This window comes from Phycodurus eques, chromosome 15, assembly GCF_024500275.1.
Source record: "Phycodurus eques isolate BA_2022a chromosome 15, UOR_Pequ_1.1, whole genome shotgun sequence".
Classification (NCBI taxonomy): domain Eukaryota; kingdom Metazoa; phylum Chordata; class Actinopteri; order Syngnathiformes; family Syngnathidae; genus Phycodurus; species Phycodurus eques.
Genome location: NC_084539.1, coordinates 5,507,061 through 5,532,046, shown reverse-complemented (window position 1 = coordinate 5,532,046; position 24,986 = coordinate 5,507,061). Strand labels below are relative to the sequence as shown.

At 41.6% G+C, this 24,986-nt stretch overlaps 2 protein-coding genes and 1 long non-coding RNA gene across 5 annotated transcripts; 2 read left to right on the top strand and 1 right to left on the bottom strand.

The window, feature by feature from the left end:
- Nucleotides 1–1,317: 1,317 nt before the first annotated feature.
- LOC133413946 (uncharacterized) lies at nt 1,318–4,729 on the top strand. Its single transcript, XR_009769937.1, has 3 exons — nt 1,318–3,482; nt 3,558–3,707; nt 3,811–4,729. It is a non-coding gene; the product is annotated as an uncharacterized LOC133413946 (long non-coding RNA).
- Nucleotides 4,730–6,629: 1,900 nt separating this feature from the next.
- LOC133413787 (5-hydroxytryptamine receptor 1A-beta-like) lies at nt 6,630–8,072 on the bottom strand. The gene has a single exon (XM_061698591.1). It carries the CDS (start codon nt 8,033–8,035, stop codon nt 6,776–6,778), a length of 1,260 nt encoding a protein of 419 aa, XP_061554575.1. The 5' UTR covers nt 8,036–8,072; the 3' UTR covers nt 6,630–6,775.
- An 861-nt stretch (nt 8,073–8,933) lies between these two features.
- Nucleotides 8,934–24,944, top strand: rnf180b (ring finger protein 180b). Of its 3 annotated transcripts, XM_061699341.1 has the most exons (9): nt 8,934–9,133; nt 9,388–9,482; nt 11,456–11,551; nt 11,683–11,998; nt 13,011–13,261; nt 15,270–15,383; nt 18,517–18,751; nt 19,556–19,681; nt 22,488–24,944. In XM_061699341.1, exons 2-9 carry the CDS (start codon nt 9,432–9,434, stop codon nt 22,661–22,663), a joined length of 1,365 nt encoding a protein of 454 aa, XP_061555325.1. In that variant the 5' UTR covers nt 8,934–9,133; nt 9,388–9,431; the 3' UTR covers nt 22,664–24,944. The 3 variants fall into 3 exon arrangements, with proteins under 3 accessions (XP_061555325.1, XP_061555326.1, XP_061555327.1); XM_061699342.1 differs by lacking the exon at nt 9,388–9,482; XM_061699343.1 differs by lacking the exon at nt 19,556–19,681.
- The last annotated feature ends 42 nt before the right edge of the window (nt 24,945–24,986 follow it).

Genomic DNA, 24,986 nt, shown 5'->3' with positions numbered 1-24,986 from the left:
GCTTTGAAGTTCCATCTTGGCTTCATTGGTCCACTTTTTGACTGTTTTAACTGTAGGCTTCACACATTTAAGAGATGAGACAGGTGGGCTCACAGTTTGAAGCGCTAATGAATATGCTTCAGAAGAAGGAAAAGGCTGACACAGCACCCGATGCCACCACTGTACCACCGTTTCCAGGTGAAGCAGTCACCATGCAGCCATCTGCCACCTACGCTGCTGTCTGCCCACAACTCTCTCGACCGGAGAGGTTCTCTGGAGATTCTGGGAACATTAAGCCATTCATCACTCAGTCCGAACTCCACTCTGAGCTCCAGGCAGCTGCCTTTCCCACCGAGCAAAGATCACTTTTGTCATTTCCCACCTGACTGGTCGTGCGGAGGCATGGGCTACTGCTGAATGGAGCCGCAATTCCGCCTTTTTTCACTCTTGGGCTTCTTTCCTAAAGACGATAGAGCAAGTTTTTTAGTATTTCACACCAGATCGTGAGGCAGCTCGCTCCCTTGTCACCTTACAACAAGGCAAGCACAGGGTGTCAGATTACGTGATTGAGTTTCGCATTCTGGCATCTGAGAGTCAGTGGAACAACAGGGCACTACTTGATAAATTTTTTTCAAGGACTATCCCCCAGCGTCGAGAATCATTTGGTGCCACTAGACCCCCGTCCAACTTGGACACTCTCATCACTCTTGCCGTAAAGATCGACAAAAGGCTTTTGGATCGTGAGCTGGTTGGAGATTGGTGGGGGGATGCATCACCACGGACTTGGAGGACAAGTCTCGGTGACCAGCCAAACCAAGGCAGATCCCATGTTGCCAGTCTCAATCCACTGGCTAGCGTCACCACGGCTGAACCTGCTACTGGGCAAGTGCTGTCTCTCCCCTGAGGAACATCAACGCCGGCTGAGGGAAGGGCGGTGCTTCTACTGAGGGCAGTTGGGTCATTCCGTGAGCAACTGTCAGGTCAAAGTTGCCGGTGCCGGTAACAAGGGCACGGGAGCGGTGAGTCTAAATTTCATTAAGGAAGACCCTACACGGGTTCTTCCTAAAGTGACACTATGCTCTCCAGATCAAGAGATTCATAAATCTGTATTTATTGACTCTGATCTTGACTTGTCTCAAGTGCCCACCTGTTACCATGGCATTAAATAATTTTTTTTCTCCAAATCCAAAGCTAAATTCCTTCCACCTTACAGACCTTATGACTGTGCAGTTGATTTGCTGCCTGGAACCACACCTCCACGGGGGAGGTTGTTTTCTTTTCAGGGCCGGAACACTAGGCCATGAAGGAGTATGTCAAAGAATCACTGGCAGCCGGGATCATTCGCCCATCTTCATCCCCTGCGGGAGCAGATTTTTTCTTTGTTGGACAAAAAGGATAAGACTATGCAACCCTGTCTCGATTACCAGGGTCTCAACGAGATAATTGTTAAAACAGGTACCCTCTTCCTCTCATCTCCACCGCCTTTTGAGTTCCTGGAGGGAGCCAAGGTTTTTACCAAACTAGACTTAAGAAATGTGTCTCATCTATTCAGGATAAGGGAGGGGGATGAATGGAAAACTGCATTCAACACACCAACGGGACATTATGAGTATTTGGTAATGCCTTTTGGACTCACTAACGCTCCAGCTGTTTTCCAAAACCTTGTCAATGATGTCTTGTGTGACATGTTGAGTGTGTATGATTTTGTCTATTTGGACGACATTTTAATATTCTCCCCAGATGAGGAGACTCACATTATTCATGTCCGCTCTGTATTGCAGCGGTTACTGCAGAATCAACTATATGTCAATGCTGAGAAATGTGAGTTCCACAAGGAATCCGTTTCTTTTCTGGGTTTCATGCTGGCTCAAGGTGAAGTCAAAATGGACCCTTGCAAAGTCGATGCCATGATTAATTGGCCTACTCCCACGTCACGTAAAGATGCACAGAGGTTCTTAAGCTCCGCAAACTTCTACAGAAAATTCATCAAAAATTTCAGTCAATAGCCTCGCCTTTGCATGATCTTACCTCACCACACATACCCTTTGTGTGGAACCCGGTTTGTCAATTAGCTTTACAGAAATTAAAATCGAGCTTTACCTCCGCACCCATCCTCACTTTACCAGATCTCAAACAGCAGTTTGTGGTACAAGTTATGCGTCTGATGCCGGTATAGGAGCAGTGCTCTCTCAGAAATGTCTCAAGGATGGTAAGTTACATCCTTGTGCTTATCTCTCTAAAAAACTGACTCCAGCCGAGAGAAATTATGACATAGGTGACTGTGAACTGCTGGCGGTCAAGGTGGCTTTGGTGGAGTGGAGGCACTGGCTAAAGGGGGCCACAGACTCCGTTTTTAGTATAGACAGATCACAAGAACCTAGAGTATATTAAATCTGCTAAAAGATTAAATGTGAGGCAGGCTAGATGGGCCCCGTTCTTCACTAGATTTAATTATGTTATCCCACCGACCTGGTTCTAAAAATGGTAAGCCAGATGCTTTATCACGTATTTTCTGCGAAGATAATTATTTGTCCGACCCTAAGACTATTTTAAGTCATGTTTCATTTCTGCTTTTGTTTGGGACGTGTTGGATTGTTCTATTTGTACTCATGAAGCTATGTTCCTTTCTTTAACAATTAAGTTCCATTTCCAAAACATCCAAGGCCAGAGGGGTGCCCACATCTTAGAATGACTCCCTTTTCTTCTTTATTGCACCCAAGATAGATTACTGAGGAATGATGTTCTTAGGATGACTCACTTTTCTGAAAACATCCAAGGTCAGAGGTACCTTCTGCTAAACATATATCAAAACCTTCTGCTGAATAGTCATAACAAAACCTTCTATGTGAATAAAAGGAGTTAGCTAAAATAAACGAGGTGTGTCATTCAGTGAACCTGCACTCTGGTGGGCAGTTCATTGAATGCACCCTGAGACTCAGCACATTATGTCTTCCTTTTTTCTTCTCTTTTTGGATAAAGAAAACGAACACGCCATGACGATTGAAGGTTCCATAATCTATTGAACATTGACATTATATTACGTCCTTAACAGACGTTGAAACTGTGGTTAAAGAGGCCCTGAAGAACACTCTTAGCCCTGAAGATTGCCCTGAAAACAGGCTTTATGTTCTGACCTTAAGGGGAAGAGTCATCGACTGGGCTCACACTAACCGGACCATATGTCACCCAGTTATTGCCCAAACGCAATCTGTGGTTGAACAGCGCTTTTGGTGGCCTAATGTTTGGAGGGATGTTATCGATTACGTCAATGCTTGCCAGGTATGTGCTGCTAACAAGCCCTCTCGTCAACGTCCTTCTGGGGAGTTGCGACCCCTGCCAATACCACAACGTTCTTGGTCAGACATTTCCATAGACCTTGTGACAGGATTACCGGCCTCTAAAGGTAATACCACCATTCTCACAGTTGTGGACAGGTTCTCTAAGATGGCACACTTCCGAAACTCCCCTCAGCTAAAGACACTGCCGGTTTGATGATTAACCAGGTATTCAAGTTTCATGGTTTTCCCAAGAATGTGGTATCTGATAGGGGCCCCCAATTAATTTCATGATTTTGGTAGGAGTTTTGCAGTCTAATAGGTCCTACCGTCAGTCTGTCATCTGGGTTTCATCCTGAAACCAACGGACAAACCAAGAGGCTGAACCAGGACCTGGAGACTGGGCTCCGATGTCTCGCTTCACAGGAGCCACAATCCTGGTCTCAGAAGCTGGTTTGTGTCGAGTTCTCTCACAATTCCTTCCCTTCTGCATCCACTGATCTATCGCCTTTTCACGTTGTGCATGGTTACCAACCATCTCTATTTCCTGCCATAGCCCCAGAGTCCACAGTTCCAGCGGCATTGACATTGGTGAGACGCTGCAGGAGGACCTGGGAGCGAGCCCACCAGATGCTGCTGCACCAGGGATGGTCCTACAAGACCGTAGGAGGACACCGGCCCCGAACTGCAAAGCGGGTCAGTTGGAGTGGAGTTTGGCTCTCCACCAAGCATATTCCACTCCGGGTGGAGTCCCGGAAGCTTGCTCCCAGGTTCGTTGGGCCCTTCCCCATTAGAAAGATCATCATCCATATCACCGTGAAGCTTAGGCTCCCAAAGTCGATGCGGGTCAACCCTGCTTTTCACGTCAGCCTGCTCAAGCCCGCCTGGGAGTCCCCTCTGGTCCCGCCTTCCATGCCCCCTCCTCCCCACCGGTTTGTGGATGGAGGCCCTGTCTTCACTGTGAGGTGGCTGTTGTGGTCTCGTCGAAGGGGGATGGGGTGGACTGGGAGGGCTACGGGCCTGAGGAACGTTCATGGGTGCCGTCTGCGTTTATCATGGATGACTCGCTCATTCGGGACTTCCACGTTGCGCATCGAAGGGCTCCGGGACCGTCTGGGGCCGGCCGTAAAGGGGGGGTGGGGGAGAGGGGTACTGTCATGGGTGTGTGTTCTGGTTTTTGTCTTCATCCTGTTTCATACACACCTTCTCCTGAGATTATCTTCACCAACTGTGCCTCGTTCACCCTAATTACCTCTTGCATTTAACCTCGTGTCTCATTCTTTCTCGTCACCAATTCGTTGTACCTTGTCGTCGCGTTCCAGCATTCCATGTTTCCACATCACAGACTCACAGTAAGACTAGCCCCTGTTCCGATTATCGACCTCGCCTTTTTGCCTCACGTTTTTGGATACTGTTGCCTTTTTTGGATTGCCTGCCTGTGTACGGACCTCTGCCTGTATATTAAATCTCTCTTTTTGAAGCTGTCCCTTTGTTTTGGAGTTGTGCATTTTTGGGTCCTATCCTCTGTTTTGTTCATGACACATATGCCAGAGCTTCAATTCCTAAGACACTGTAACATCCATCCATCCATTTTCTGAGCCTTTTATCCTCACAAGCGGTGTGCTGGAGCCTATCCCAGCTATCTTAAGGCAGGAGGCGGGGTACACCCTGAACCGGTTGCCAGCCAATTGCAGAGCACATATCAACCACCCCTTTCACTCCTACAAGAAATTTGTAGTCAACTCAGTGAAAAAGCAAACATGTTTTTATTGTACTAAACATGGTATAGGTCTTTCCATTTTGAGTAGTTTTTTTCTATTTTAGTTTCATTAAACAGTGCACTTCTCTTGTGTAAGTTAATGGTGTTAAAATGTTACGACATTGTAGTTCGTAATGTTTTTATATGATAAATCTATGGCAAGAAGTAATTACTTCACATTATGCAGGGAACATTTGTTTAAATTAAAACATTATGGAAGGCAACCACAATGACAAAACTGATAGTTCCACTAATGTGTTAAGAATAAGGCAGCCACTGCTGAAGAAGACAAATAATTTATTAAGGTCAATTGCTGCTTGATTATAACCAAATTTTAACTACCGTTTGAGTCAGCAATGCTTATTTCTCTATTGTCTTTGTAGTGGCATTCTTGTTTCCATATTATGAAAAGAGGAGCAAATTTGCAAAATACAGGGATCATTTCAAACACTCTTATTTTGGAAAGACTGGATTCCTTCTTTCAGCGCAGATATGGCATACTGCTCTGGGTGAAAAACTAATGAAAAAAAAAGACAAAATAGTAGAAAAGAATACACCTGTTTATTGTGTGTAATAGTTGCCAGCTGTGGGCCACTCAAATACACCTCTGTATTCCTGTGTTGCACCAGGCCTTTGATCAGGTAATTGCCCCTTCGGCTCCCGGAGTTTGCATCTCCCGTATGTTGCTATGGCAACCACCTCTCCAGCATCCATCTGGGTCCCCCCACCGCTGGCTTTCAAGATACACTTTGTTTGTAATGAGACTGTGAGTGACAGAGGGGAAGGGCATGGAGACACTCCCTGACCCCTGTAACAGCAATATTTTGTTTTAGGTGGAATGGTGTTGTGCATGACAAAAAAAAAAAAAAAAGAAGAAAAGAATCATTGTCATTGCTTCTGCAATGTTCCATGCACGTATACAGTAGCACAATTGTTCTTCTGTGCCATAGGACACATGAATTTACCAAATGGAGACTGAGCTATTAGGTGAACATTTGCATGTATTTGCCCCTGCTTATTAAGAAGTATTTAAGCATAAACTATGTTTCTCAAACTGAGAGACTGCAAAAGAAAGTACATTTAGCAGAATAAAATCGATCCATCCCTTATGTTTAATCTAAAACTTCACATTTAAAATGGAAATTTCCCTCCCACATCCAAGTTTCCTATGTTTGATGTGAATTTCTTTTAAAAGGAAAGCCGCAGCTCTGCATCCCCCCCCCCCCCCCCCCCCAAGCTGAGAATAAAGTACTTTTATAGAAAATAAAAGAAAGAAACCACACGGTCGCCATCGAAATAGGCATTTCAATGTTTTTGCTGTAAACAATAACAAAGTATATTTGCAGCTAATTATTTAACAGGATTAAGTCTAAAATGTTGAACTAAAATATAACCAAAAGGGACTTTTTAAGGGGGGAAACATTAAATACCCACATTATTCTTAATGCCTGAAAAAAAAATAGTTTAATCGAAATCACAAATGAACCCAGTCATCTACTTTTACATGTTTTTATATTTGTGTGATCCGTTTAGACTCAGTTTCATAGATGCAAACAATGACCTGATTATTATAAAGCAAATCTTTATTGAACATTACAGAACAAGATGAGGAGCGCAGAGCTTTATTTATATGGACATACCTCGGATAATCATTAATACTGGTTTGCATGGTGATGGTGGAGTCCTCGTCAGTATATTTTCTTTCGGACCAATGGCTGTACAAGTAAGAGTCTGCTCAGGGTTGGCACCATTCTAGGGGGACTTAGGATCTGCAGAAATGACACTTGATGATTTTCTTAAAAGCCCCCTGAAAGTCTTTGTTGAAGTAGGCGTAAATGATGGGATTAAGCAGCGAGTTGGAGTAGCCCAGCCAGTTGATCACGTCCTCCAGCCAGCGGGGCATGTAGCACGACTCCTTGCAGAAAGGCATGACCAGGGCGACGATAAAGAAGGGCAGCCAGCAGAGGATGAAGGTGCCCATGATGATGCCGAGCGTCTTCACCGTTTTGCGCTCCCGGGCCAGGGCGATCTTCCGCTTGGCCTCGGTGGCCTTCTCGCGCCTGCTCTCGAACAACGGCACGCCGCTGGGAGTGTTGGGGAGCGGGAGGTTGCCTTTGAGGCTGCTGTGAACTTCGATGATCTCCAGCGATTCTCCATCCTCGGCGTGTTTCACCGCGCCGTTGACGCACGGCACAGGCACCGGACGCGGCTCCACGCTCCTTCTCCAGCTTTTAGTCTGCGCCTCTCTGGGCGTCTTTTTGCGGAAGAGCGCGGGGGATACAGCCGAGCAGGAGTCGGCGACTTTCTTCTTTTCACTTTTACGCACAGTCCTCCTGATGCGGAACCTGGCGGCTTTAAAGATCCTCCCGTAGAGAACCAGCATGAGCGTGAGCGGGATGTAGAAAGCACCAAAGGTGGAGTAAATGGTGTACCAGAGGTCTTGCCTGATTTTACACTGCTTTGGGTTCTTCCTGTCTTCTTCCACGCTGTTCGGCTGGGAGCGCATAATCAACATAGGGGGCACGGAGATGGAAAAGCCGACCAGCCAAGTGACGCCGATCAGAATCGCTGCTCTCCGAGGTGTCCTCTTCTTCATGTAGTCTATGGGCTCGGTGATGGCCCAGTGTCGGTCCAGGGCGATGGCGCAAAGGTGCAGGATGGACGAGGTGCAGCATAAGACGTCCAACGAGATGAATATATCGCACGGAATCTGTCCCAGAGTCCACCGATTTAAGACTTGGTACAGTGCCGCCATGGGCAGAACCAGCACCGACACCATCAAGTCGGTGACAGCGAGAGAACCGATCAAATAGTTGGCCACGTTCTGCAAAGAGCGCTCCAGGGCGATGGCCGCCACCACACACGCGTTGCCGAAAACTGCGCACAGGATGAGCGCACCGAGGAGGAAGGAAGTCACCACTTGGGAACTCAGCCTCACTTCCTCGTCTTCGGCTGCTTTAGTGCTTTTGTTTAAGGGGAGCTCAAATAGAGACAAAACTGTCGTGTTGTTTGTGTCCTCCATGCCGTTTTCCTTTCTTTTCTTTTCTTTTCTTTTTTGGCAGGGGGCGGAGGGGGGGGGGGGTGGCTGGATGCTTCTAGTTGACAGCGAGCGCACTGTCCCACCTTGGAGAGAACATAGCGCACTACTCCACTGTTTGAGGCTCACGGTTTAGAGAGATGGTGCCTACTTATACCAGTGCGTCACCGTGTGTGAGGGTGCAGGGAGGAAGCTTGTACACAAGCAGTGTACAGCTGCTTTTGTGAATGTAATTGAAAATATTCAACTCATAATTCGTTTTTTTATTTGTTTTAATTTTTTTTACAATATATTTTAGTGACTATAAGGTTGCCCATGTTTGATGTATTAATACCAAGTTAAATATTTTGGATCCCTAAACTGTCCATACAACACAATGAAACAAGCTACAATGGGCATGTACAAATGATTAGTGATTCTAAAAGAATATTGGAAATATAACAATTATTAATCAATGCAAACGTTCAGTACACAAAATGTGTGAAACTGTCCAATATTAACTATTTTAAGACCATCTCTGTCTCTGTTTGTTTGAATATATGTATAGATCTATCTATCTATCTATCTATCTATCTATCTATCTATCTATCTATCTATCTATCTATCTATCTACGGTCTCTGGCTCGTCAAAGTTGACTGCATGTGCCCCCCCCCCAGTGTTTTACAGTTTGTTGATGAATGACAATTTACGCAATTCAGCATTTAAAATTAAACACGGTAATAGTTTAATAAATGAACTTGGTAATAATTGTTGGACATATTAACAACAATAGACTTTTTTTTTTATATTGAAGTAGTGATTTTCTTTTACACCGTGAGGAGAATATCTTGTTTGTCCTATCCGGCTCGCCGTAGCACCTCGGCTCCTTAGCAGGAAGTTCTTCAGGGAGAATATTCTCTCTCTCGCTCTCTCTCTCTCTCTCTTTGTCTGTCTGGAATAATATTCATTTTCTTGGCACAAATTAACATTGACATTTATGTATTTAAACTCGAGCTAGACGGGGAAAAGCCTTCATCTATCCACGCATTTTGTTGACGCAGCCAAGTTTGAGGACATCTCTTTTCCGCCCCCACGCTTTCTAGGTAATGCAGATGCGAAACTTGTTGAACTCTTTCTATTGTAATACAACATCCTGTCTCAAAGTCTTAAAACAAACATGTAAACGTTGTGTATCGGTGAACATTTGACGTCCTCTCATCCGGGATATCTTACGAAATAATGTCCATTATACCTTGAGTTGACAACATTGGAATCGCCTCCTCCAACAAGCAACGCAGGGGAACGTGTGACAGAATGCCTAAGAGCATAAATGCGTCTTCATTTGAATATTTTTCAGGGTGGTTGGCGTAACAGTGCACTACAAACTAGGAAAAGACAAAAATGCTTCGCTGCAGGAAATGCCGCAAGGTTGTCATCGAAAGTCTGCAAGAGGTGACTCACGTGTTATCATCCCCTTATGTGCTCTCTGCAAATAGTAATACTATGCTTTACTCAGTTCCAAGGTTGAAATCAAGAGTGCTTGTGTTTTACATGAATTCATAACATACCTGCACACATGCATGCATATCCAGCGCAACTGTATCTTCCCTTTGAGTAGTTGGAGGTTTGGTGTCTTGCTCAAGGGCACCTCATGGTGAATTTGTATCCACAATGTAGTCCTAATTTCTCTATATAATATTATATTGGATGATAGCAATATTTATGGGCTGAATGCACATCTACAGTATATAAGTGAACTTGTTTTTTTGTGGGGAATACATACCCAGTCCACCCACAATGGGTGAACATTTACCATGTAGAGACCATATATATATATTTTTTAAAACTATGGTTTAACCCTTCTCACACAATTTAAAACGCATTTAAAGTTATTAAAATACACTTTTTAAAGTAATCTTTATCACCTGTTCTATCTCGCTGTGTCATGTAATAGACTATTGTATAACATCACTTTTGGGAAATGAAAAGAAGACTGACTCGCACAGTTCCGCAAATAAGAATTGCTTCATGCTATTTGTCACTCCTTGTTGAAGTTTACTGTACCACTGACACATAAAACAAAAGATAATTAAACATTGTAATTTTAAACACTAAAAAAAATGATAAACCAAACCCTGTAGTTTCATGTAATGAAAGCCAGCTAACTTATTGCTAACATATAGTACGGAACGTTATAACTGGGCTAATGGAAGTTAGCATAGATGTTACAGTAATTATAAACCCTAAAACAGCTTACTTTAACACACATGGAGGAGCAACGTCACATGCAAAGTCTCTGTGGGATTACAGGACTCGAGACTACAACCTTTTTTTCATTTTGAGCGATTAAAAATGTAATCATGTCACATTTGCACGAGTGCATGTTATAAAGGTTTCCATTGCAATCTTCTCGTGAGAGAGAGAGAGAGAGAGCGCTGTGACGCCGTGTCAATCATTATGAATTCCATTTGAGTTCAAAGCGACTCGCTGCAATATGATTGGCTGCCTGCTGCAATTTAATCGATTGCTTTTTTCAGTTGGGAAACGCACTATTTTCCACAGCACCGTTGTGTGCACGCGCGTCACAGACGAGCCAGTACGCCGTTGTGTCTGGCTAGTGGAGTACCTACATTGACGCTGGTCTGCTACTTATTCATTTTAAATGACAAGTGTGAGGCTTCAACTCATTTAGACTACTGGTGAGCAAAGTAGCTAACCCGCATTTATCTTGTAAATTCCTGCAAGCTGGTCAACTCCTCCAGCCGCAAGTCACCTACAGCTTTTCTTTTTACACACAACATTATCAGTGCTTTGTCACGGTAATAAATCCAAAAGTTGCTTCCCGAGTGGCGTCACGTATGATTGTCTCAAAATTACGAGGGTGTGTGCGTGTGTGTGTGTTTATACCGCTAACTTAAAGTCACTGTTCATCAAAAATATCGTATGCCATGGTCATGCTGTACTTCCTCCAAAAAAATGATGCAACTAAATCATGTTGCTGGTGCGCCCAACTTTTTCAGTTTGGTGCGACCAACTTTTCCACATGTGCTACAAGTGCAAAAGTTAATGTAGTGCCCTGGATTAGCTGGGGACCTCCTTTTTTTGCTCTAAATTACATACGACACTGAAGGTGCACAATTCTAAATTCGGATTTGAAAAATGCCTGTTTTACTGGCGTGCGAATGATGTACGGCGATATAGCAGCGGTTCACTTTAATAAAAGTACCACTTGGAAGATTGCTGTTGTGATTCTTGGAGTAAAGATTGGTGTCATGACTGATAATAGCTTCTATAATTGCAGGATTTAGTGTTTGGACAACTTCGATATAACCAAGTGTGTTCCAACAATAATAATAATAATTAAAAAAAGATAAAGCTTACAATGGGATCATGTTGAAAATGTCTTATTTATTGTATGTTTGTAGTCTGAGGTTACCAATGAAAATTCAGAGGTGGCTTGCAACATTTGGCACATGGATGTTGACGCGCTTCCAGATTGGATACTGACCTCAATCCACCAGGTACAGAGCACAAGCCATCTTGGGTATGAATGATTATTAACTGCCATTACAGGACCTCTCTGACTTTCTAAAATTGTTGTTTCGCTAACCCCCACCATTGAAAAATTGCAGTTCTTTCTCTTTCTTCTTAGGCCCAGTGGACTGTGGGGAGGCTGAACTGTCAGAAGTGTGGGGCTCGCTTGGGAGGCTTCAACTTCATCCATCGTGTTGAATGTCCTTGCGGCAGGGACACCACTGTGCACTTCAGCAAATGTCGCGTAGACCACGACCACAAGCAGAACCTTCTCATAGTCCATCCTAGATGGACAAGACCGAACAAGAGCCTGCTGCTTACAGATGGCTCTCAGGCTGAATACGAGAGGTGGTTTGTGAATGGTTTACAGCTCGACTCTATTGCTGTCACGCCACTCCCTGACCCCGACGAAGCCGCAAAAGTAATTACAAAAAGTGAGAGCACGTAGTTCTTTATTAGTGGTGTCCCGATCCGATCTTTGAGATTGGAAATCGGTCCGATGTCAGCAAAAAAACAAGGATCGAATTGGAACGGACTGGATCAAAATTTTTTACCAGATTTGACCACTCTTATACAAGCAGTCATTTCTATGCTCCGCTCCAGTACTTCTATCGAGCAGCGCATGCAGAGCCCACGTGATCATAACAACAGCTTGCTAAGGTGCTTACATAGTAGCAAGGAGTAAGAGAGAATGTTGCTTGCTTACAGTCGTTTATTGGAACGCCAGTTGAAGTTCGCTGTAAAACTAAACAGACATCACAAAAAATTACACCGATTGAATGTTCATATACATCACAGACTTAGTTGCTTTCTTCATTTTTGTTCAAATAAATTGCTAGCGCAACGCTAACAAGCAATGAATGAAAAGCACCACTGGCGACCTAACGAAAAGTAGCATTGAACTCGGTGGACTTACAGCTCTGAAAATAATGAGTATTGGTACAAAAATGCTGTAAAAAACCCACATACAATCAGGCAATATAACAATACTCTCTGGCATATATGATTCAAATTGAAAAACAACTTATAATAACTATTCTATCATGGCTTCTACTTTCTTCGTTACCGCGTATATCTCACTGCGTGCACCACACTGCCCCTCAGAGGTCAAGATGTGCACAACACCTACTTTATGTAACCCATTGATTAAATAATAAATGGGTCGGTTTTTCTCATACCTAGTGTTGCTTATTATTGTTTGCTGTTTGATTAATATCACTTGATCAAGGCGTTTCTAACATTCCATTACTACAAAATAAGTAAATTATGTATGATTATTGCTGTAATTGGATCGGACTGATGTCAGTGTGGGCCTAAACTCAAGGCTGCAATATCTGTATCGGATCGGATGTGAAAAAGTTGGATCGGGACATCCCTATTGTGTATTGTGTCTCATAGGAGGAGCTATAGCTTGGAGCAGGACTCCTATGTGTTTCTGGTTTTCAGGAGACTCGGTAAGCAGGTCTTCACCGTTCCCTGTGCTGTATCCCATGGACAAAGATGATGAAGCTGCCTTCAGTGCTGTTACCGGCTGCTCATCTGTGTCTGCTGCAAGAGAGGCGCCTCTGGAATGTCAGATGGTGCACACTGTGGAACATGAGGGATCATCTGCAGAAAATTCCCAAGACGATGTCTCACTGTACCTTCGAGGGACACCAATGTCTTACAGTGCACGCGAGCAGGAAGAGACGATGGTGGTAAGGTCCAGTTTGTTCGGACTTATTTATTCCTTTATTACATTTTTCGGCATATTTTAGTGACGTTGCATTATGTTGCCCTTACTTTTAGATCTTGTCCTAACTGCAGCTTTCCTTTAATTTGTATCTTTTCACATTCAAATATGCGCAATTGGTCATTCACTCGTCAACTTAGTGTATCCGAGTCTGGTGTCGGTCCTTGCAACAATTTATTTATTTTTTCCAGAGATCATACTCTATGTGGGGGAATGAGAAGTTGGTCAAATATAATCAACACAACAACAGCTATAGTTTGTTATTGCAAAATATGTTGATAAATATTGTGTGTGAACTGTAATATGCACAGACTAGCATCTGGGTTTTTTCCAGGTCCTCTGGTTTTCTCCAACATCCCAAAAACATGCATGGTAGGTTGATTGAAATCTCCAAATTGCTTCTTAAATTGGTGTGACTGTGAGTGCTAATAGTCATTTGTTTATATGTGCCCTGCAATTGGCTGGCAACCAGTTCAGGGTGTACCCAAGCTCTTGCCCAGAGTCAGCGAGGATAGGCTCCAGCTTGCCCACGACCCTAGTGAGGATAAGTGGTACGGAAAGTGGATGGATGGATTGTAATCACGATTATTCCTCATGTCAGGGAAAAATCTTTACTTTTATTGCAGTACTTTTTAACAAACAATATGTAACGGTTTAAGTTCAAAATTAATATTTAAATAAGAATACATGGAAATAATTTAAAAAACATTTACCCAAAAAAAATCCTACTTTAGCAAGGGCTAACTGAATAAATGTGCTATTACAAAGTAAGTGAAAATCTTCGTCGTCAATATAGTGAACTGTCAAGTATGGTACCTCACCGTTGTTCTTCTTAGCTATTGGTCAATTGTGCACACACTGCAAAGAACTCAACAGTTGTGACCTCCCTCTCTTTTTACTTCCAGCGTTTTGTCATTTCGGTCAGGCTAACCGAAAATTTTAAGTCACAACGCTACAATGATTGTTAATAGTGTCTTAGCGTGACGTGCCGCCTCGCCACTAATGCGCTAAAATAAAAGATTCATATAGAATTACATTGGACATCAATGCCATTTTTTAGGCTTTTATTTTGAAGTTCGCACCAGAGCGCCGTGCTGGAGCTTAATGAAGCCTTAATCATGTATTGGCCCCCTGGTGGCTGGCTGACTAGGTTGCGGGCACTGCTGCAAATGAAGCACTTTTGAGATGCAGCAGTGCTTGCATTTATGTAAAATATCGCCGACGATCAGGCTAATTTAATCATGGGAGCCAAAATCGTGATAACGATTACATTTCGATTAATTGTGCAGCCCTACTGGAAGGTATCACTGGCCGTGGCTCATTTCTTTTTATGAAGAAGACAGAGCACAAAGTTGTTGACAAACATTTGTTGCCAGGAGCATCATTCATTAATTTAATTGATTGTGTGTTTATTTAGCATGTCTTGTAATGAAATGTAATGGAAGCTCAAAAGTCAAATGATGGCAGAAGGTACAATAAACCTGGGTCCACCTGTTTCCATCCATGCAAGCGGATAAGTAATAGTTTCCTATGGCTATATCAGTTTTGTTTAATTGAACATGCCCAGATTTCATACTAAGTCAATTTGTGAGTAAATTTAGACAAGATCATCAGTATTTCATCAGTTTTGTGAAGTGGCATGCTGTTAGATTTTTCTATGTTTTTTTTTTTTTTTTTTCTTTTAATGTAAAATCTTTGTGTTTTGGTTCAGTTAAGGTGGGAAAATACTAACCTATACAGCTGGAATCCTGGAACATAAACTGTCAGTAGGGAGTATATTTTAAACTCTGGAAAGAATAGTACCTGATTAACTCAGTTTTAAAATTAAATTGTGAATACATTTAGTATTAGTACTTACTAATCCCAAACCCTAATTAAAAAAAAAAAAGAAACATGGGTAGGCTGCATCAGGAATGGCATAAAAACTACCAAACAAATCATGTGGGTGACTATGCCCCTGCAACTCTATCCAGCATGGAACCGTGCCGGCCTCCATAGTATTACACAGGCAAAGCAAGAAGGAAAAGAACCACCTGAAGAGCCGGCGGAGGAAACGGAGGCGGCGGGAGCTATGGCTGCAGAGGCAGGTGAGAAAGAAGTTAACACTGATGTTACATGTCACACCATTATTTCTTAATGAAGATATCACATTTTAGTTATTTACTTGCGTTTCTGAACAGAAACATACGTTTTTAAATTGTTTTTTATATATATATTGCTTGACAAATTTATAACTTGTCAAAAAAAAGCCTAGAAAAGTGTGTGTGAATCTGTAAAGTGTGAATTCATCTTGAAAATTTGTGATCCCATTCAAAATGGTATACCAATAAAGTAACAATAACAACACCATTTTTTAAAATTATAAACACATTTTTAAAAGATAGCTAAAATATTTTTTCTCATTTAAATGGCTGGTCTAAAAGTTGTATTAAGCACTATGTAAATCAATAGATTCACATTGAGTTTTTTGATATAATCAAATGAAGTGGTACACTAATGCTGTCTTTGGAGCTGTTTTCATGTGTCATAATTTTTTTTAAATTTTTTTAATTGACAACGTATCATGAAAATTTGCTTGTTATAATGTACCAATATTGGCAATTTAGCGCTCCCCACACAACCTATGTCTAAATCAGAGGTGGGAAAACTACGGCCCGCGGGCTACATCCGGCCCATTGATCATTTCAATCCGGCCCACCAAAGATTGGTACAGAATCCCCCAAATCATATCAAAATCATGACTACATTCATTTGACCTTGTCCTGTAATGCCCAGTGGTTCCACCAGTTAGCGCAGTAGGTACAGTGATATATTGACTTTGGCTGTTCTGTTTTTACTCTGCTTCTGCTCTGAACCCTCCTTCAACCATGAAAGGACCAAGGAAAACAAAAGTCGACAGTGAAGGCCTCTTTAGATTCCCGCGGTCGCGCGGCTGACAACACCCGCATTGCATCACATGACCGACGAATTGCTCCACGCAGCACATCTGCGTAGCTTGCTGCGCACCCGACAAAAATACTGTATTTTCACGATCATAAGGTATTAAAAGGTGCAGTCTCAGTTACGGGGTCTATTTCTGTATTTAACACATACATAAGGCGTACCGTATTATTGGGTGCAAGCATGGTAAAACATACGCTAGCTTAAAACATACAGTAGCATGCATGCACGCTAAAACCATCCTGTCCTGTCGCGGTCGCCATTGTTGTTGCTTTGTTCCTTGTCACTGAAAGGAAAGTAAAAACGGCTACCGGAAATGGCAAAAAAAAAAAATGCGGAGGAAACTCCACCCTGTGGTGTCTTATCCAATACCAGCCGTAGCGACATCCCCGACTTGGAGGAGAATTGCAGCACACTTTCAAAACAGCACGCGTGGGTTGTATAAAGGCAAACTAACGCGTAGTTTGCCTTGTATAAAGGCAATCTACGCGTGGAACAGCCACAGTGATGTCAGCGCGGTCGCCGTCTGCGCGAGTATAAAGAAGCCGCCAATATCAAACCGCCACTCACTTTCCCGTTTACGTACACGCACGCACACACACAGTTGGCTTCATGGACCACAATCGTCATCCATCTATCTCTCAGTTAAGAGTTTTTAGTGAAGTGTACTGAGAATAGTGTGCTTGTTTATGCCTCGGTACTTACTGTACTGTGTTGGCATGTCAATTCTGCGCCAAGTTGCTGATTTAACACTAATATTTAAGTTATTGGTTCAAGTTAATGTAACTATAACTTGTGTGGCGTACATTACCAAGTAATGGGTACAGTTAGGCTAATGCTTTATTTTGTACTGTGGATAAGTGATATTCCTGCCACTTGGCAGCTGCTGAAAGTAACTGAAAAGTTACTTTTTTGTAACTTAGTTACTTTTGAAATCAAGTAATCAGTAAAGTAACGAAATTACTTTTAAGCTCAAGTAATCAGTAAAGTAACTAAGTTACTTTTTCAAGGTAACTGTGGCAACAGTGGTGCTGAGTGTTTAATATAGAATGAACTACGAAATAAGTTTTCACTGAAGTCCGGTAAAAGGCTGTATGTCTAATTTGTTAAGAAACCATTGCGGTTTTAGAGGAATATAACATCAGCCATCACTTTTCTACCAAGCATGCTGATTATGCTAGTAGCCAATCAACGGAGGAACTGATGGCTACGGTTCAGCGGTTAAAATCAAGCTCAGCAAAACACCTTTATCTGACAAACTGCCATCCAAGATTCAGTCACACAAGACCCTGAAACAGCACCACGGGAGCTGCAGATGGAACTGATTGATCTCCGATGTGATACTGTCTTAAAAGAGACGTTCAAACTGGATGAGTTTTATGCTTCATGAAGCGCAGACAAATTTCCAAAAATCCGGAAGATGGCACAGAGGATGCTGTTGGAGTTTGGCTCTACACGTGTGTGAACAGACTTTTAGTCTGATGAACACCAACAAAACATATTACAGAGCCTAGCTGAGTGATGAACACCTCAGATGGGTTCTGAGAATTGCCACAATAAAATTAACACCAGACTTTGATGCACTGGCAAAAAAAGGTGATCAACAAATCAACACTGTTCCCATGAAAAATAAATCTACGTATTAACACCACAATGCCTTTTTGTTTGTTTGTTTGTTTGTTTTTTATATGTAAGCATCTGGTTCTTGCTTGGGCCGACTGTCAAATTTTAAAAGTCAATGTGGCCCCTGAGCCAAAACGTTTACCCACCCCTGGTCTAATTATACCTTGCAAGTACAAAGTTGTATTAAGACCACCTTGAAATTATATAAACAGTCCGCAACAAGATTAAAGTCTAAAGGTTACGGGAAAAAAAGAAGGAAAAATTTATATTTTTGAAGAAAAAAAGGTGCATATTTTCAAACAGTACTTTGTATTCACGAAAGTTGAATTACAAAAGTGTTTTTTTTTTAATGTATCTGGAAAGGTTTTAATGGCATTTCAATTAATTTCAGTGTCGAAAGTAGATTTGATATTTAGGTAAATTGAGTTACAAGCATGGTGACTGAGCAAATTGTATTCGTAAGTCAAGGTTCCACCATATTTGCATACAAACGATTAAAAGGTTAATGTTCCCTGATGTGCCCTCTATTTGCGTAGCAATAATAAAAATCATAAGAAGAAGAAAATGAACAGTGGGTGTCTCGTTGAAGTTAAAAAGAGAGTAAAAGGTGACCTACTGAGCGGGGGGGAAATATTCCATTGTGTTGTTTTTGTCCAGGCCAACAGTTTGAGTGATTTGATGCTCAACAGTGAAGAGGACGAGGAAGAGGCGGGGGACAGGCAAGGCCTCACATGTGCAGTGTGTCTCGACGTCTACTTCCACCCTTACAGCTGCCAACCCTGCAGTCACGTCTTCTGCGAGCCGTGTCTCCGCAAGCTCGCCAAGAACCGAGAGGAAAGCACACCTTGCCCTCTCTGCCGCGCCCTCATCTCGCACACTGAATTCCACGCAGGTAAACGTTGTCCAGAACCAATACTTCCATAGCTGGTTCTATTGTTGATACAGTGGTACCTCAACTTAAGAATACCCTAAATTATGCCAAATATGTTGCTTTGACATGCGAGGAATGACCTGATTTACTTCAGTGATCTTCAGACCCTCTGTTGGTCCAGTGAAGTGAAAACAAAATGGAGCAGTTAAGGTGCAACCTATTAGTCAATAGTGGAACCTCGGTTCACTGACCAATCAGGTAATAAACACATTTTTTGGACAAATATTGCTTCCCGACATCCACATGGAATCCTTAGGTGTGCTTTTTCCCGCACAGTGTAAACGCATCGCATCTTTCAGGTATCTTGGTTTTATTGATGGAAATGAGCCCTTAGTATGGCTCTCAAGAAAAGGAAAAGTCCAAGTGATTGTGTCATTACGAAAACAGATATTAAGAATGACAGACAGTGACAAAGAGTGGAGTGAGCTACAAGGAAAGCGACGGCACTCAATTGGCCGTGCCATTTAAAGGCACAACACATGAATGAACGTGAGACGTTTGGCTTAATTAATCTTTATAACGTAACATTCTCTTTTATGTTTTTAGATTTTTATTTTTACAATGCAGTGCTATTTTTCTTTATTAAAAACATGACAAAAAATTCCTTTTTTTGGGGGGGGGGGGGATTTGAGGGGTTTCAAACAAATTAATGGTATTTCCATTCATTTCAATTTGGATGGTTTGGTTTGAGTTACAAGCTTGGGCATGGAACGAATTAAACTTACAAGTCAAGGCACCAGTGTATTCTGCTTCCTTCTCTTTCAGAGCTCAGTCGGAAAGCAAAAGCGTCTTTCCCGAGAGTGTACCACGCTCGCGAGCAGTACTTCCAAAACGCCTCATGTGTTAAATGGCCCCTGCCCAGCTACCGAACACCCTTCTTTAACCTCTGGGGTGAGAAACTCTGTGTTATCTTGTGTCTGCAGTCTCAAATTTTCTCACACACAGACACACAAAACTATTGTGGGTAGAGTTGATAGATTCATTCAAGGGAATGTACAGTACAGTACATAATCAGTGCAAATTGTAACCTAACATGAGGTGAATTTAGAGATGTAAGTATCTAAACATGTTACTCTGTAGTAAATTTCTAAAATTTAAACTGGATCAGACGTGACAGCCGACCCCGAATGTATATAGCATATTTAATTAATGGGAGATAACATACCTGTATAACAGAAAAACAGCTTCTCAACATGTTAAATTAGATAATCTATGTTAAATTTTAATAAGACCCTGCATACAAATATGCGTCACAAACTGGTAACTTGTAAAAACGCGGGCTTGTGAAGTTCCACAATATGTATAAAATAAGCCCCCACAGATTTAATCATAACCTTAGTGGAAACAGATCGCATAACACATTGTATCCAAAGATTCCCAACCGTGAGAGATCAGTGGATGTGCGTTGAAAATGATCCATTTTCACTTAATTGAACCAGAAATTATTAATTTCAAATAAGGGCTTTTTTTCACCTAGCGATGAGCAGTGATGTATTGTGACAGGCAGAACAATTAAATTACATTCCAGAATATGGCAGAAGGTACATTACACCCATTAAAACAATTCAGTTAATTGTTATTGCGTTGTAAAATGTTTTTTCCAAGATAACCTTCAACGCATCTAGATCAGTCACATAGACAGCGGATGAGAGACTTGTGTTGGTCATGGCACGGCTGAATCAATTTTGAGTAAACCAGGTTGCAAGAGGCAAAAAAAACTTTCTTCCAACATTCTTCCAAACAAGCCATGTATGCTGAGTAAAACTGTTACCCATTGGTAATTTCGTCACTTTATGACAAATTAATAGGAAACACAAACGTTAAGGCAATGATTCTCCAAGTTCAGTTCACCATACTTGTTGAGCCTCCTAATTAACAAAACTACTCTCAAATTATCAATAAATAATCATTAAGCCGTGATTGATTGTGATATGTATGTCAAATCCATGTTTTGAGCAAGTAAATTGCTCAAAATGGGTTTCATTCTCTCATGAATGTCTTGAAATGTTCTGACTGAGCACAAGTTGAGCATATATGCAAAATCACTATCGTAACGGCCAATTTTCTTAGCACCACCATGCGTACATTAATGCTCGTGCTTGCGGTGCTCCAATCTGCATTAACCACACTCCGATTTCGCTATAGAAGGGCAACCGTTGACGCAAGTTGAAAGTTGCAAGACTTAGCCCCAAAACATTCATAACTTTCTTAATTTTATTTTCAAAAATGTTTGTATCATTGGAAAGCTTGCTAAACACACAAACTGACACCATATAATAATGATGTTAATCCATTTTCATTAATTCCAAAGTTAAATTAGAGAATGCGCACAAAACATGCATAGAAAAAATAAAGAGCCGAGAATGAAGAGACACTGCACAAGTTGTTAAAATTGATAGTAAGGGATTAATTAATATAGCACAACAAAGAGGCATTTGTAGTTGATAAAATTCATGAAATCAGTTTTGGAAGGTACAGAACATACAGCATGTAACCCATGCCGCTCTGAGTTACGTCACAAGCAAGACAGCGGCGACGTGTGTGCTTCCGATGTTTCTGACGGTTGTTTGTCAACTGTACATTTCAATCTGCTTGTTGCGTGACAACTGCCAACACACAGACAGTCGCGGATACACATTACATACATTCAGCACATACAAGCACTTGAAAGGAACGAGGGTAAAAGCGACAAAGTGTCCTTCTTATAGTTAGGACATTTGTCAACTCATTAGCAAATGGAAACAAACAATCGTTTGAGGGGATATAAATAAATGAGGTCCGCGGAACAATTTAAGTCGCATGCGATTTTCACCAGATCGTTTTGTATTTAATAAGGGTTCACGCTAATGTTCAATGTTCCATTCACGCACGGTTCGCTGAGTCCTCTTCCACATATCCTGTATGACTTCACCATGCAAGACAATTTGCGCTGCTTTTAAAGGACATGCAATAACCCGCTACGATTGGAGCAGGCTGTAAGTTAGTTGTTAGCCCACACCAGGGAAGACATGCCATTTTAAATGTGTTGGTGGTACGCCAGTCCACGAAAGTACCAAAACCGGGTCTAGCCCGCCTCCTCCTCGCAGAGTGGGCTGACAGATACATGAGCCACGCGGGACATATTGAAGTCGCCCGCCATCTCATCCTGTATTTAATCACGTTGTCTTTTTCCACACCACAGCCAAATGGCAATGTGTTATGCAAGGATCACTCTCTCCATGCATGTGAGACCGTCATTGCGTCTAACTTCAAGAGAATGAATGAATGAAGCCGCTTTGATTGGTGTCTAATAAAGCCGGCTGTGTTTACGCCCACCGGAGTAGACACGCCCTTCTGCGAGAATATGACAACCCTTTCTAACCTGCACACTCGCATAGTTACGCTACGGTTTTGCGCTAGTCAGGAAAATACAGAACATAGTCATGATTTTTCTAATCTGAGCAGTCAAAAATAACTATCACACCTTGCCATGGTGTTGCATTAAGTGTGGTAAGAGTTCAGGTCAGTTCATGTAGAGTAAATGGAGAAACAACTTGGACAAATGTAATGTAGCATAATGCATACGCTGATGCTGAACGGTATCAGATAAGGCGAGGACTAAAAAGGAATTGTCACATGAAGGTCTCGGGTTTAATCCTGAGCTGACGTGATAAATCACTTTTGGTGCCCCAGTGTCATTTGATCTTTTTCCTTTCAGGATATAGGAGGTATGCAGTAAGGGCTCACAGAAGTTGGCACTTCGCCCATGTCAGCTTCACCCTGCAGGCTTTCGACCTCGCCGACGTGTGTGGCTGGTTCTTTGGTATCAGACTGGCTAACTGGATGATGGCTTTCCTGTTCCTCACTTTGCTCTTGTACTACTTCTATATTTAACCCCTGGAAGAACATTTAATAGTTTGCAAGGAAGCTTTAAGTTTCATTTTACTTTTTGGAAAAAAGTTTTACTCCTTTTTAACTGTGTAGATGCATCCAGCCTAAAGTTAAATCTTTCATTTTAGTGCTCACATTTCTCAGAAAAAGCTAAAGTTGACAAGTACCGTAATTTCTTGTGTATAATGCACACCCTTGTATAATACGCACCCCCAAAGTTGACCTCAGAATTCTGGAAAACCCTTCTACTTATGTATATAATGCATTTTTACAATGCATGATTTTGCTTTTACTCATATGATCAAAACATGAAGTCCATCTATCCATTTTCGGTACCGCTTATGCTCAGTAGGGTTGCAGGCATGCAGGAGCCAGCTGACTCTGGGCGAGAGGCGGGGTACACCCTGAACTGGTCGCCAGCCAATCTCAGCAAAACATGAAGTATTATCTGTATTTTGTTGGGTTTTTCAAATAATTATTCTGAAGTTAAGCACTTTATTTGAACATGTAATACTTTCTTTTTATTTACTTGCTCTTATTTTGAAATTCACAGCCCTACTATCATTTAGTAAATGAGAAAACACACAGTTGTGCTCATATGTTTGATTACCCAGGCAGAATATGTATGATAGGTACAATAAGTTTAAAAAAAACTTTAAAATTAATTTTTCATAAAATTTTTATTTTAATAGGATTCAAATTAAACTGTGAACCATTTCAGAAAAGCATTATCATCAAACAAAACATAACCGTAAAGAAATTAATGATGGTGGTTGTCATCAGTCGTATTAAAAAAGAAAAAAGAAATTCTGCCAGATTATGTAAATTCATGAGCACAACTGTACATATTATGCAGTCATACATACCTCTGTCATTGAATGTAAGTGTAGTCTACACCTTTTTCATAACCTCTAGGTGGCGGTGGTATATTAGAATGAAAGTGTACACCTTTCTCATAACCTTGAGATGGTGGCATACATTTATAAAATTGGAAAGGTTTTTTTATTTTATTATCCCCTATACCTATATATAATGCGCACCATTGACTTTTGACATTTTCTGGGGGGGAAATGCGCATTATACATGAGAAATTACAGTGGTATGACTCATTATACATCTTGTGAATTCAAGAGTATGGAATGTTTTGAAGCAAATGTTTACAAATGAAAATTCACAGTTCTGAGGACCTGGGTTCAATCCCCGGCCCCGACTGTGTGGAGTTTGCATGTTCTCCCCGTGCCTGCGTGTGTTTTCTCCGGGCACTCCGGTTTCCTCCCACATCCCCAAAAACATGCCTAAATTGGAGACTCTAAATTGCCCGTAGGTGTACATGTGAGTGCGAATGGTTGTCCGTTTGTATGTGCCCTGCGATTGGCTGGCAACCAGTTCTGGGTGTACTCCGCCTCCTGCCCGATGACAGCTGGGATAGGCTCCAGCACGCCCGCGACCCTAGTGAGGAGAAGCGGCTCAGAAAATGGATGGATGGAGTTGATATTGTTTTAGAGTTGTTATTTTAGTGTAGACAAAATCATTCAGAATTAGTAGTGAGAAAAATGGATAGGAATTGGAAATCAGAAGCATAAACAAATATGACTCAAACAATTCTACAAAAAGTACAGCACTGTAATCATTTAAAACATTTCCAGGACTGCACAGCTGTGGTATCTTACACAAAACATACAGTTTTGTAAAGCTAAAAATATCAATGTCCGACTTGATCACTTCAGTCTCAGTGTTTTAAATGTAACAAATGCATTTATTTATTCAAAAGAGATTGGCTCAAACTAACCAAATATTGAAGGGTAGCAGCAGAATATATTATCCCTTTTGTTATACTGTATTATGTATCAAATGTTAAGTTTAAATACTGACGAATGTATTTTATTAAATGTAAAAAAAATAATAATAATTGCTGGCCTTATTTCTTATTTGTTAGTTCCTTTCAAATAAATTCATATTTTTAATTAATATTCATTATGATTACAAAATAAATAATAAACATTGACCCTTCTTCATTTTTGGTGTTTAGTGTACATAACAGGTGGGTTAAAGGAAAACTTAATTTCGTTCATTTTCAATTAATGCTCGCCAAGGAGTGTACTGTATTCTTTCTCTCTCTCTCTCTCTCTGTCTGTCTCTCTCTGTCTCTCTCTCACTCTCTCTCTCTCTCTCTCTCTCTCTCTCTCTCTCTCTCTATCTATCTATATATCTATATATATATATATTTTTTCTTTACCGCTTATTCTCACTAGGGTCGAGGGCTGCTGGAACCTATCACAGCTATCTTCAGGCGGCATACACCCAGAACTGGTCGCCAGCCAATCGC